This window comes from Mobula hypostoma, chromosome 2 (assembly GCF_963921235.1).
Source record: "Mobula hypostoma chromosome 2, sMobHyp1.1, whole genome shotgun sequence".
In the NCBI taxonomy this organism is placed as follows: Eukaryota; Metazoa; Chordata; class Chondrichthyes; order Myliobatiformes; family Myliobatidae; genus Mobula; species Mobula hypostoma.
The window spans coordinates 145838001-145853068 of record NC_086098.1 but is presented as its reverse complement, the minus strand read 5'-3'; the positions used below and the strand labels follow the sequence as shown (position 1 = coordinate 145853068).

Below are 15068 nucleotides of genomic sequence, written 5' to 3'. Positions count from 1 at the left end.
CAGGTGTGGTCTCACCAAGGCCTTGTACAACTGCAGTAGTACCTCCCTGCTCCTGTACTCGAATCCTCTCGCTATAAATGCCAGCATACCGTTCGCCTTTTTCACCGCCTGCTGTACCTGCATGCCCACTTTCAATGACTGGTGTATAATGACACCCAGGTCTCGTTGCACCTCCCCTTTTCCTAATCGGCCACCATTCAGATAATAATCTGTTTTCCTATTTTTGCCACCAAAGTGGATAACTTCACATTTATCCACATTAAATTGCATCTGCCATGAGTTTGCCCACTCACCCAACCTATCCAAGTCACCCTGCATCCTCTTAGCATCCTCCTCACTGCTAACACTGCCACCCAGCTTCGTGTCATCCGCAAACTTGGAGATGCTGCATTTAATTCCCTCATCCAAGTCATTAATATATATTGTAAACAACTGGGGTCCCAGCACTGAGCCTTGCGGTACCCCACTAGTCACCGCCTGCCATTCTGAAAAGGTCCCGTTTATTCCCACTCTTTGCTTCCTGTCTGCTAACCAATTCTCCACCCACACCAATACCTTACCCCCAATACTGTGTGCTTTAAGTTTGCACACTAATCTCCTATGTGGGACCTTGTCAAAAGCCTTTTGAAAATCCAAATATACCACATCCACTGGTTCTCCCCTATCCACTCTACTAGTTACATCCTCAAAAAATTCTATGAGATTCGTCAGACATGATTTTCCTTTCACAAATCCATGCTGACTTTGTCCGATCATTTCACCGCTTTCCAAATGTGCTGTTATCACATCCTTGATAACTGACTCCAGCAGTTTCCCCACCACCGACGTTAGGCTAACCGGCCTATAATTCCCCGGTTTCTCTCTCCCTCCTTTTTTAAAAAGTGGGGTTACATTAGCCACCCTCCAATCCTCAGGAACTAGTCCAGAATCTAACGAGTTTTGAAAAATTATCACTAATGCATCCACTATTTCTTGGGCCACTTCCTTAAGCACTCTGGGATGCAGACCATCTGGCCCTGGGGATTTATCTGCCTTCAATCCCTTCAATTTACCTAACACCACTTCCCTACTAACATGTATTTCGCTCAGTTCCTCCATCTCACTGGACCCTCTGTCCCTTACTATTTCTGGAAGATTATTTATGTCCTCCTTAGTGAAGACAGAACCAAAGTAATTATTCAATTGGTCTGCCATGTCCTTGCTCCCCATAATCAATTCACCTGTTTCTGTTTGCAGGGGACCTACATTTGTCTTTATCAGTCTTTTCCTTTTTACATATCTATAAAAGCTTTTACAGTCCGTTTTTATGTTCTCTGCCAGTTTTCTCTCATAATCTTTTTTCCCCTTCCTAATTAAGCCCTTTGTCCTCCTCTGCTGAACTCTGAATTTCTCCCAGTCCTCAGGTGAGCCACTTTCTCTGGCTAATTTGTATGCTACTTCTTTGGAATTGATACTATCCCTAATTTCTCTTGTCAGCCACGGGTGCACTACCTTCCTTGATTTATTCTTTTGCCAAACTGGGATGAACAATTGTTGTAGTTCATCCATGCAACCTTTAAATGCCTGCCATTGCATATCCACTGTCAATCCTTGAAGTGTCATTTGCCAGTCTATCTTAGCTAATTCATGTCTCATACCTTCAAAGTTACCCCTCTTTAAGTTCAGAACCTTTGTTTCTGAATTAACTACGTCACTCTCCATGTTAATGAAGAATTCCACCATATTATGGTCACTCTTACCCAAGGGGCCTCTCACGACAAGATCGCTAATTAACCCTTCCTCATTGCTCAAAACCCAGTCCAGAATAGCCTGCTCTCTAGTCGGTTCCTCGACATGTTGGTTCAAAAAACCATCCCGCATACATTCCAAGAAATCCTCTTCCTCAGCACCTTTACCAATTTGGTTCACCCAGTCTACATGTAGATTGAAGTCACCCATTATAACTGCTGTTCCTTTATTGCACACATTTCTAATTTCCTGTTTAATACCATCTCCGACCTCACTACTACTGTTAGGTGGCCTGTACACAACTCCCACCAGCGTCTTCTGCCCCTTAGTGTTACGCAGCTCTACCCATATCGATTCCACATCTTCCCGGCTTATGTCCTTCCTTTCTATTGCGTTAATCTCTTTTTTAACCAGCAACGCCACCCCACCTCCCCTTCCTTCGTGTCTATCCCTCCTGAATATTGAATATCCCTGAACGTTGAGCTCCCATCCCTGGTCACCCTGGAGCCATGTCTCTGTGATCCCAACTATATCATAATCATTAATAACAATCTGCACTTTCAATTCATCCACCTTATTACGAATGCTCCTTGCATTGACACATAAAGCCTTCAGGCACTCTTTTACAACTCTCTTAGCCCTTTTTAATGCTTGCCCTGGATTTGTCGGCCTGCCACTTTTACTTTTCCCCTTTGTACTTTTTGCTTCTACGCTCACTTTACACCCCTCTGTCTCTCTGCACTGGTTCCCATCCCTCTGTTGTGAACTAACCTCCTCACACCTAGCCGCTTTAATTTGATTCCCACCCCCCAACCATTCTAGTTTAAAGTCACCTCAGTAGCCCCCGCTAATCTCCCTGCCAGGATATTGGTCCCCCGAGGATTTAAGTGTAACCCGTCCTTTTTGTACAGGTCACACCTGCGCCAAAAGAGGTCCCAATGATCCAAAAACTTGAATCCCTGCCCCCTGCTCCAATCCCTCAGCCACGCATTTATCCTCCACCTCATCGCATTCCTACTCTCACTGTCGCGTGGCACAGGCAGTAATCCCGAGACAGCTAGTTCCCTCAGGGATGGAAGGTTTGGTGGGGAGAGGAAGTTGGGGGAAGTGGTTTTCAGAAACTCACTGCCCATGGGTGGGTGAGGCAGACAGATACAAAGCATTGACTGACTGGTAGACTTTGCCTACAGTTTATGGACAAAGATGGGATTAGGTGGGCAGTCTTTCTCCAACAGCATCCACATGCTGAACTGAGTGATTGTCATTGTGCCACACATTTCACATGATGTCTGTGGTTGTAGAGGCCGACAAAACCACACTGGGTTTGGAGTTGACAGGCGGGAGATTCAGGGACTGGGGACAGTGGGACAGGGACTGCTTCACTGAGAGTCCCTTAGGACCAGACCGCAGAGAGAAAATCTGCTGGGGTCTAGGCAGTGAGGGTGAATGGTATTCATGGTGGGGGAATGTCTGTAGTCTGTGTACGCTTGACTACACAAGCAGCCTTCACATAGAAAATGAAGTAAAATCACATAGCAATCTGTCCACTTCAGTATCACCATCCCTCACTAACCCTAGATTCACTGATTCCCCAAATACTGAAACCTCTATTGACCTGTTATGTGTTATCATGCCATTCAGCCCTGCAACATTTCTCCCTCTGCACTAACTCCATTTGTCCACTTTATGACTGTAATCTTCCATACCCTGCCTTTTCCTGTCTAAATATCTCTTGAACATAGTGAATGTATCTGATTCCACTACCTCATCCGGCAGCACCTTCCACATTCTGTAAGACCATAAGTATGGGAGGAGAATTATTAAGTCTGGTTTGCCATTCAATGTCGTTTTTCAACTCCTTTTCCCATCTTTCTCCTCTTAACCTTGAACCTCTATTAGTTAATTGATTTGAGAGGCTGGTTATGGCATACCATACCTCCAGTCTTCCTGACAAACTCAACCCACTGCAATTCGCCTACCACCTCAACTAGTCTATGGTGGATGCTATCTCCATGGCCCTACTCTCATCTCTGGAGCACCTGTACAGAAAAGGCACCTACCTCAGACTATGATTTTGTTGATGACAGCTCCATCTTCAATATTATAATTCCAAGTGAATGCATTATCAAACTCTGAACCCTGGCAATCAACACCTCCCTCTGCAACTGGATCCTCAGCTTTGCGACCAGCAGATCACAATCGGTAATGACAGGAGGCAACACTTCCGCCACGATTATTGTGAACACTGGTGCTTCACAGGTTTGTGTCCTTGGCCCTGTATCCTACTCTGGGTACACTTATGAGGACCATGTCCTACTCTAAACTCCATCTCAGTTTTGCAGATGACACCACTGTAGTGGGCCGTATCTAAAATAATGATGAGTCTGAGTACAGGAAGGAGATAGAGAACCTGATAACATGGTGTTATGGCAACAACCTTTCCCTCAATGTCAATAAAAGAGCTGGCCATTGACTTCAGGAAAGTGGGCAGAGTGTATGCTCCTGTCTACATTAATGGTGCTGAAGTTGAGAGCTTCAAATTCCTGGAGTGAACATCAGCAATAGCCTGCCTCTCAATATTCTTTAAAATTCAATCAGATCTGTGCTCTGCCTCCCATGCTCCAGAGAAAACAACACAAGCTTGTCCAATCTCTCTTTTTAGCTCAGACCTTCTAATCTTGGCAGCATCTTGGTGAACATCTTCTGCACCTTTCCAAAAGCTGCATATCCTTCCTATAATAGGGCGACTGGAACTCTCTGATCTCTTTGTACCAGATCCCCATCACCCTCAACTCTCCCATTCCTCTCTACTGAGTTCCCATTGTCCTCAACTCCCCCATCTCCCTGCACCGGATCCCCAATGCCCTCAGTTCCCAATCTTCCTGTACCAGATCCCCATCACCCTCAACTCCCCCCTCTCTCTATAGCAGACCCCCATTGCCCTCAACTCCCCCATTTCTCTGTGCTAGATCCCTACTACCCTCAACTCTCCCATCTCCCTGCACTAGATCCCCATCACCCTCAACTTGGTCTCTCTGTACCAGATCCCCATCGCCCTAACCAGACAGCCAGAAGAGACAGTGGAGAGTTTGTGGAGATATGTTGTTAAGACCTCAAAGTCAGGAATCAAAAAGTTGAGCATGGTGTGACTATTGTTCTGAGCTGCATATATTTCAATGCAAGAAGTATTTTAGGAAAGGCAGATAAGCTCAGGGCAGTGATCAACACATGGAATCATGGTATTAAAACTTGGTTGCAGGAGGAGCAGGACTGGCTGCTCTATATTCTGGAATATCATTGCTTTAGACACGATATAGTGGGAGGGATTAAAGGGGGAGGGGTGAAAATATCACAGCAGTCCTCAGTCAGGACTGAGTATTCAGTCAGGACGGAGTATTCTGAATAGAGGCTTATAATTAGTGGAGTGCCACAGGGAGCAGTGTTAGGTCAGTTGTTGTTTATTATCTATATCAATGATCTGGATGATAATGTGGTTAACTGGATCAGCAAATTTGTAAATGACACCAAGATTAGAGGTGTCGTGTGCAGCAAGAAACACTATCAGAACTTGCAGTGGGACTTGGAGCAGCTGGAAAAATGGGCTGAAAAATGGCAGATGGAATTTAATGCAGTGAATTTGAGGTGTTGAATTTCGGTAGGATCAAAAGGATAGGTCTTAGTGAATGGTAGGGCAATGAGTGTGGTAGAACAAAGGAATTTGCGGACACAGGTCCATAATTCAATGAAAGTTGTGGAACAGGTAGATAGGCTTGTAAAGAAAGCTTTTGGCATGTTGGCCTCATAAATCATGGTACTGAGTACAGGAGGTAGGATATGTTGAAGCTGTACAAGACGTTTGTGAGGCCTAAGTTGGAGTATTGTGTACAGTTTTGGTCACCTACCTACGGGAAAGATGTAAATAAGGTTGAAAGATTTATAAAGAAATATTTGCAGCAGGCCAGGCAGCATCTCTAGGAAGAGGTACAGTCGACGTTTCAGGCCGAGACCCTTCGTCAGGACTAACTGAAGGAAGAGTTAGGAAGAGATTTCTCTTACTAACTCTTCCTTTAGTTAGTCCTGACGAAGGGTCTCGTCCTGAAACGTCGACTGTACCTCTTCCTAGAGATGTTGCCTGGCCTGCTGCATTCACCAGCAACTTTGATGTGTGTTGCTTGAATTTCCAGCATCTGCAGAATTCCTCGTTAAAGAAATATTTAACAGGTTAGGACTTAATCCCTTGGAATGTGTAAGATTGAGGGAAGATTTGATAGAAATACACAAAATTATGAAGGATATAGATAGGGTGAATGCAAGCAAGCTTTTTCTACTGAGATTGGGAGAGACTACAACTGGATGTCATGGCTTAAGGGTGAAAGGTGGTATGTTAAGGGAACATAAGGGGATTCTTCTTCACTCGGAGGGTTGTGAGGTGTGGAATGAGCTGCCAGTGCAAGCTCAATTTCAATGTTTAAGAGAAGTTTGGATTGGTACATGGATGGTAGGAGTATGTTCTCGGTGCAGATTAATGGGAATAGGCAGTTTACATGGTGTGGCATGGACTAAGTGGTCTGAAGGGCCTGTTTCTATGCTGTACTTTACTATGACTATCCCCATGTACGAGATTCCCATTGTTCTCAACTCCCCCATCCTCTGTACTAGATCCTGTCGGCCTTAATCCCCCCGATCTTCCTTGTCCAGATCCCCATCATCTTCAACTCCTCCATCTTCCTGTAACAGATCCCCATCACCCTCAACTCCCCCATCTCTCTACTAGATCCCCATCGGAGCTTTCCAAGATCTCTCCAGCTCTAATTTAAACATTTCTAATAGTCTATAGCTGACCAGTGGCTGATAGACAGGGAGCAGGCAGGTCAGAGGACTAGGCTGAGATCAGCTTATGCTTCCCTTGGGATCTGAGGGAAGGAATGGGTGAATTTTGTGATAAAACCAGCAGTCAGAGACAATAGGGCACATTGTGCAATTAACTCCCTCAGCCCCGACTGTAGAAAACAAAGGCAGTTCTCGACTCCAATTTCAGAAAGACACAACAAATACAAGTTGAATGGAAAGATTTTCATGGTTTGTTACAGAAGATAAATAGTTTACATGCTAAGTTACAACCTCTCATGCAAGGAGCCCACAACAAAACAATTCCATGCCTTACAATACTTAGATGACACATTAATTTTAGGTTAGAGGAGCTAATGGAAATGGAATTTTCACTGAACCCAACTCCTCACTCCAGCATCGATCAGAAAACCAAATAACTTTTCACATCTCCAGCAACTGAAATGTGGGAATGAGTGATCAAAAGTGGTGAAACAAGATGATGCCAGCCTCTGGAAGAATAGGGGAACAGGGATGGAACAAGTTATAAATGGCTGGAGGTCTGGTGTAATCACAATCTACAACCCTTCCATAACACAAGCTGTCTCCTTGTCCAGCTGAACACCCGAGAACCTTTTCCTCACATGGCCACTGCCCAGAGCTGTGCTGGCATCATTGTTTCCGGGTGCCGAGTAGGGTTATTCCTGTGAAGAGGCTCTCTGCCCCCAGCTGCCCCAGCCAGAGGATCTAGCAGTGCAGGTTTTAGATGGGATCCTGTGGTGACAGATGACACAAGGGCTGACAATGGCCACGTGGTGAGTGTGTGAGAGGCAAGGCCTTCAGTCCCTTGATACCCAGCTTGATTGATGGTGGGAGTGACAGTCTTCCTCTGGAGGGGGCTGTACATGATGATGATCAGCAGCAACAGGGAGAAGTCAGCAAGCACTGCCGAGCTCAGCAGCTGCTGTCCTCTGGACTCTGATTGAATGCATGGTGCTCACTTGCCCGCCGATATCCTGCCTCCTGCTGAATCCTCAGTCTGCTGATGGTTCTGTGCTGGGCATTCGAAGTGCACACAGTGGAATACCTGCAACAGCAGTGCACAGTTAGTCCTGACCTCCTACACTGAGCTGGAGTATTCCTCCCACCACAGCAAGACCAGACTTCCCACCCCAGGCCGGATGAGGGTGAGGAAAGTTTTTCTCCCATCAGAGCGAGACTGGACTTCCCACCCCAGACGGTGTGAAGGTGGGAAAAGTCTCTATCCCATCACAGCAAGACTGAAATTCCCATCCTAGTCCAGCCAAGGGTGGGGAAATTCTCCCTCCCACAACAGCGAGACCAGGCTTCCCATCCTGGACTGGCCGAAGATGGCAAAATTTTCTCTCCCACCACATTTAGTGCTGTTTTACCCCAGGACAGCCAAAGGTGGGGAAAGTCTCTGTCCCACCACAGTGAGACCAAACTTCCTACCCTGGGCAATGGCTGGGAATATCTCCCTCGCAGCACTGTTTGGTCTGACATCTAGCCCAGGCAGACTGAGGGTGGAGAAAGTGTCTTTTTCACCAAAGTTCTGAACTCTTATCCATGTTGAGCTAAGTTTGGGGAAAGTCTCTGTCGAACCACAAATAGCTTTGACCTCCTACCCCAGGCCAGCCAAGGGCAGGCAAAGTATCCTACCCACCACCCAGCTGTTGGACAATGTGGGCACTGCACATAACCCAGACAGCACACACATATACACACAAGCTGTTTGAAGATGTTAATGCCCTCACATCAGTTTAACAGAAACTAAATTCAAGGACAAGCTGTGAGAAGCATCCCACGGACATGGAGGTCCTAACCCTGGCCAGAATCCGACTGAACCCTGCACAGCAGCCTTCCCTTCATACCCACAGCAGTTTAGTGTTTGCACTGGCTGCACTGGTGCTGTGTGACACAAACTGCACGTACTGCTCAGGGAGGGTGAGAAAAGTAAGACCAGGGCATCAGAAAGCGGACTCAGTATTACTGCCAGGAGGATGGGTGCTAACTGAGCCGAGGTTGTGGGGAGTTAACACATAAACAGTTCATACTTAGTACAACCACATCCCACATTAAAGCCCGCACCTCATTGGCTGTGTTATATGTGCCCACAATCCTGATGAAGACCACTGGCTGTCGCTTGATGGTAATTGTCTGCCAGGACCTGCAGAAAGACAAAGTTCATGAATTTTACAGTGATATCCACAAGGGTCTGAGTGGTGACTTTGACCTTTTCAGCTATGTCAGTGGATTTCAGTGTCAGCTGGTGAATGTGATGCAGGAAAGCCCAGCAGATTCCATGTTGGGTGGGGGGGGGGAGGGTGGAGAGGCATGCTGAGTACATGCTAAGGGCCCCTTCTGTGGCAGGAATCTATGTCCTATGTGTTGCAGCATTTGGGATTAATGTGAGGCTCCTTATGGTCTGGGTGACCACCTCTGTGAGAGGGGCCTCATCTTGCAGGTGGTCACCAACACCATGAGGAGAACATGAGGAGCTTGATTTTGTTGTTACAGTGGTGAGTGGGCATTACAGTCTGGTCCCATATACTGTGGTGACCAGAACTGTATGTTTCAAGTGTGGCTTAATCAATATGTTATACAGTTGCAACATGATATGACCATAAGACTAAAAGACATAGAAGCAGAACTTCACCATTTGACACATCAAGTTGGCTATGCCATGCCATCATGGTTGATTTATTATCCCTTTCAAACCCAGAATAAGAATCAGGTTTAGTATCACTAGCATACGTTGTGAAATGTGTTGCTTTGCGGCAGCAGTACATTGCAATACATACATGATAACAACAAAATCTATACACTAGAATAAGAAAATATATATAAAAAGGCCAAATTAAATAAATAGTGCAGAAAGAGAACAAAAAAGAAAAACAATACGGAGGTGTACTTGGGTTCACTGTCCGTTCTGAAATCTGATGATGGAGGGGGAAAAGCTGTTCCTAAAATGTTGAGTGTGTGCCTCCAGGCTCCTGTGCCTCCACCTTAATAGTAGCGCCAAGAAGAGGCATGCCCTGGGTAATGGGAGACCTTAATGATGGATGCTGCCTTTTTGTGGCATCACCTTTTGAAGACGTGTGTCCTCTTCGATGCTGTGGAGGTTGATGCCCATGTTGGAGCTGGCTGAGTGTACAACCTTCTTCAGCTTTTTCCAAACTTGTGCAGTGGCCCATTCATATCAGAAGGTGAAGCAACCATTTAGAATGTTTTCCATGGTACATCTGTAGAAATTTGCTAAGTCTTTAATGACATACCATGTCCCCATTCTCCTGCCTTCTCCACATAACCTTTGACACTCTTACTAATCAAGAACCTATCAATCAATGTTTTAATTCTATCCAATTACTTGGCCTCCACAGACCTGCCATTGTCTGGCTAAAAAAATTCCTTCTCATCTATGTTCTCAAGGGACACCTTCTATTCTGATGCCATGTTTTCTGGTCCTAGACTATTTCCCACTATAGGAAACCCTTCCACATCCACTCAATCTGAGCTGTTTAATGAGATCCCTCCCCATTCTTCTAAAATCCAGTAAGTACAGACCCACAGCTATCAAACTCTCCTCATACGTCAACCCTTTAATTCCTGAAATCATTCTCATGAACCTCTGCTGGACTCTCACCAATTCCAGCACATCTGTTTTTGGATGAGGGATCAAAAACTGCTCACAGTACTCCAGGTATGGTCTGACAAATACTATATAAAACAACACACATCAAAGTTGCTGGTGAACGCAGCAGGCCAGGCGGCATCTCTAGGAAGAGGTACAGTTGACGTTTCAGGCCGAGACCCTTCATCAGGATTAACTGAAGGAAGAGCTAGTAAGAGATTTGAAAGTGGGAGGGGGAAATCCAAAATGACAGGAGAAGACAGGAGGGGGAGGGATGGAGCCAAGAGCTGGACAGGTGATTGGCAAAAGGGATATGAGAGGATCATGGGACAGGAGGCCCAGGGAGAAGGAAAAGGGGGAGGGGGGGAAAACCCAGAGGATGGGCAAGGGGTATAGTCAGAGGGACAGAGGGAGAAAAAGGAGAGAGAGAAGGAGAAAGAATGTGTGTATATAAATAAATAACGGATGGGGTACGAGGGGGAGGTGGGGCATAGCGGAAGTTAGAGAAGTCAATGTTCATGCCATCAGGTTGGAGGCTACCCAGACGGAATATAAGGTGTTGTTCCTCCAACTTGAGTGTGGCTTCATCTTTACAGTACAGGAGGCCGTGGATAGACATATCAGAATGGGGTTATACTATATAAAACCTCAGTTTTACATCCTTAAGTCTTATATGAATGCTAACATTGCCTTTGCCTTCTTCATCACTGACTCAACCTGAATATTAACCTTTAGGGAACCCTTTGCACCTCTGATTTTTGAATTTCCTGCCTGTTTAGAAAAGTCTACGCTTTTGTTCCTTCTACCAAATTGCATGACCATACAACTTCCCAACACTGCATTCCACCTGCCACATATTTGCCCATTCTGCTAATCTGTCTGTCCCTCTGCAGACCCACTGCATCCTCAGCACTATCTGCCCCGCCAGCTATCTTCATACTATCTGCAAACTTGGCCACAAAGCCATCAATTCCATCATCCAACTCATTGATACACAATGTGAAAAGAAGCAGTCCCAAAACTGAACCCTGTGAGACACAACTATTCATTGACAGGCTTCCTGTATTCCAACTCTTTGCCTTCTGTCAGTCAACTAATTTTCTATCCATGCTAGTATCTTTCCTGTAATACCATGGGCTCTTATCTTGCTCAGCAGCCTCACATGTGGCACTTTGTCAAAGACCTTCAGATAACATCCACTGACTCTCCTTTGTCTATCTTGCTTGTTATTTAGTCATAGAGTAAGAGAACAGTCTAGCACAGAAACAGATCCTTCAGCCCATCTAGTCTGTGCCAAAACTACAAATCTGCTTAGTCCCATCCACCTACACCCGGACCATAGCCCTTCATACCTCTAACATCCATGTACCTATGGAAATTTCTCTTAAATGTCGAAGTCCACCCTACATCCGCTGGAAGCTCATTCCACTTTTACCACCCTGAGTTAAGAAGTTCCCGCCATACAATTCTTCTTCACTCTTAACCCATGACTTCTAGTTGCAGTCTCACCCAACGTCAGTGGAAAAAGCCTGCCTGCATTTACTCTATTTATACCCCTCATCATTTTGGGACCCTCTATCAAATCTTCTCGCAATTTTCTACATTCTAGGAAATAAAATCCTAATCTATCCAACCTTTCCTTATAACTCAGCTCTTCAAATCCCAGCAAAATTCTTGTAAGTTTTCTCCACACTCTTTCAATCATATTTACATGTTTCTTGTAGGTAGGTGACCAAAAATTACATAGAAACATAGAAAATAGGTGCAGGAGTAGGCCATTTGGCCCTTCGAGCCTGCACCGCCATTCTGTACAATCATGGCTGATCATCCAACTCAGAACGCTGCACCTGCCTTCTCTCCATACCCCCTGATTCCTTTAGCCACAAGGGCCATATCTAACTCCCTCTTAAACATAGCCAATGAACTGGCCTCAACTGCTTCTTGTGGCAGAGAATTCCACAGATTCACCACTCTCTATGTGAAGAAGTTTTTCCTCATCTCGGTCCTAAAAGGCATCCCCTTTATCCTCAAACTGTGACCCTCTCGTTCTGGACCTCCCCAACATCAGGAACAATCTTCCTGCATCTAGCCTGTCCAAACCCTTTAGAATTTTATACGTTTCAATCAGATCCCCCCTCAATCTTCTAAATTCCAGTGGGTATAAGCCTAGTCGATCCAGTCTTCCATCATATGAAAGTCCTGCCATCCCAGGAATCAATCTGGTGAACCTTCTTTGTACTCCCTCTATGGCAAGAATGTCTTTCCTCAGATTGGGGGACCAAAACTGCACACAATACTCCAAGTGTGGTCTCACCAAGGCCTTGTACAACTGCAGTAGTACCTCCCTGCTCCTGTACTCGAATCCTCTTGCTATGAATGCCAGCATACCATTCGCCTTTTTGACTGTCTGCTGTACCTGCATGCCCACTTTCAATGACTGGTGTATAATGACACCCAGGTCTCGTTGCACCTCCCCTTTTCCTAATCGGCCACCATTCAGATAATAATCTGTTTTCCTGTTCTTGCCACCAAAGTGGATAACCTCACATTTATCCACATTAAATTGCATCTGCCATGAATATGCCCACTCACCTAACCTATCCAAGTCACCCTGCATCCTCTTAGCATCCTCCTCACAGCTAACACTGCCGCCCAGCTTCGTGTCATCCACAAACTTGGAGATGCTGCATTTAATTCCCTCGTCTAAGTCATTAATATATATTGTAAACAACTGGGGTACCAGCACTGAGCCTTGTGGTACCCCACTAGTCACTGCCTGCCATTTTGAAAAGGTCCCATTTATTCCCACTCTTTGCTTCCTGTCTGCCAACCAATTCTCTATCCACATCAATACCATACCCCCAATACCGTGTGCTTTAAGTTTGCACACTAATCTCCTGTGTGGGACCTTGTCAAAAGCCTTTTGAAAATCCAAATATACCACATCCACTGGTTCTCCCTTATCCACTCTACTAGTTACGTCCTCAAAAAATTCTATGGGATTCCATAAGACCATAAGACAAAGGAGCAGAAGTAGGCCATTCGGCCCATCGAGTCTGCTCCGCCATTTTATCATGAGCTGATCCATTTTCTCCTATTTAGTCCCACTCCCCGGCTTTCTCACCATAACCTTTGATGCCCTGGCTACTCAGATACCTATCAATCTCTGCCTTAAATACATCCAATGACTTGGCCTCCACTGCTGCCCGTGGCAACAAATTCCATAGATTCACCACCCTCTGACTAAAAAAATTTCTTCGCATTTCTGTTCTGAAAGGGCGCCCTTCAATCCTTAAGTCATGCCCTCTTGTACTAGACTCCCCCATCATGGGAAACAACTTTGCCGCATCCACTCTGTCCCTGCCTTTTAACATTCGAAATGTTTCTATGAGGTCTCCCCTCATTCTTCTAAACTCCAAGGAATACAGTCCAAGAGCAGACAAACGTTCCTCATATGTTAACCCTCTCATTCCCGGAATCATTCTAGTGAATCTTCTCTGTACCCTCTCCAACGTCAGCACATCCTTTCTTAAATAAGGAGACCAAAACTGCCCACAGTACTCCAAGTGAGGTCTCACCAGCGCCTTATAGAGCCTCAACATCACATCCCTGCTCCTATACTCTATTCTTCTAGAAATGAATGCCAACATTGCATTCGCCTTCTTCACTACTGACTCAACCTGGAGGTTAACTTTAAGGGTATCCTGTACGAGGACTCCCAAGTCCCGTTGCATCTCAGAACTTTGAATTCTTTCCCCATTTAAATAATAGTCTGCCCATTTATTTTTTCTGCCAAAGTGCATAACCATACACTTTCCAACATTGTTGGGTTTTGAGCAATGAGGAAGGGTTAATTAGCGATCTTGTCGTGAGAGGCCCCTTGGGTAAGAGTGACCATAATATGGTGGAATTCTTCATTAACATGGAGAGTGACGTAGTTAATTCAGAAACAAAGGTTCTGAACTTAAAGAGGGGTAACTTTGAAGGTATGAGACATGAATTAGCTAAGATAGACTGGCAAATGACACTTCAAGGATTGACGGTGGATATGCAATGGCAGGCATTTAAAGGTTGCATGGATGAACTACAACAATTGTTCATCCCAGTTTGGCAAAAGAATAAATCAAGGAAGGTAGTGCACCCGTGGCTGACAAGAGAAATTAGGGATAGTATCAATTCCAAAGAAGTAGCATACAAATTAGCCAGAGAAAGTGGCTCACCTGAGGACTGGGAGAAATTCAGAGTTCAGCAGAGGAGGACAAAGGGCTTAATTAGGAAGGGGAAAAAAGATTATGAGAGAAAACTGGCAGAGAACATAAAAACGGACTGTAAAAGCTTTTATAGATATGTAAAAAGGAAAAGACTGATAAAGACAAATGTAGGTCCCCTGCAAACAGAAACAGGTGAATTGATTATGGGGAGCAAGGACATGGCAGACCAATTGAATAATTACTTTGGTTCTGTCTTCACTAAGGAGGACATAAATAATCTTCCAGAAATAGTAAGGGACAGAGGGTCCAGTGAGATGGAGGAACTGAGCGAAATACATGTTAGTAGGGAAGTGGTGTTAGGTAAATTGAAGGGATTGAAGGCAGATAAATCCCCAGGGCCAGATGGTCTGCATCCCAGAGTGCTTAAGGAAGTGGCCCAAGAAATAGTGGATGCATTAGTGATAATTTTTCAAAACTCGTTAGATTCTGGACTAGTTCCTGAGGATTGGAGGGTGGCTAATGTAACCCCACTTTTTAAAAAAGGAGGGAGAGAGAAACCGGGGAATTATAGGCCGGTTAGCCTAACGTCGGTGGTGGGGAAACTGCTGGAGTCAGTTATCAAGGATGTGATAACAGCACATTTGGAAAGC

At 45.2% G+C, this 15068-nt stretch overlaps 1 protein-coding gene across 2 annotated transcripts in view; it reads right to left on the bottom strand.

The window, feature by feature from the left end:
* Positions 1 to 6763: 6763 nt before the first annotated feature.
* Positions 6764 to 15068, bottom strand: part of btbd9 (BTB (POZ) domain containing 9) — a 265995-nt gene continuing 257690 nt past the window's right edge. The window contains exons 9-10 of one of the 2 annotated variants that reach the window (XM_063040845.1): positions 8665 to 8743; positions 6764 to 7642 (exon numbers count right to left, since the gene is read on the bottom strand). In XM_063040845.1, coding sequence (XP_062896915.1) covers positions 7553 to 7642; positions 8665 to 8743 — 169 coding nt within the window. In that variant the 3' untranslated portion in view covers positions 6764 to 7552. The remainder of the gene's footprint in view (positions 7643 to 8664; positions 8744 to 15068) is intronic. The other variant, XM_063040844.1, reaches the window with a different exon arrangement.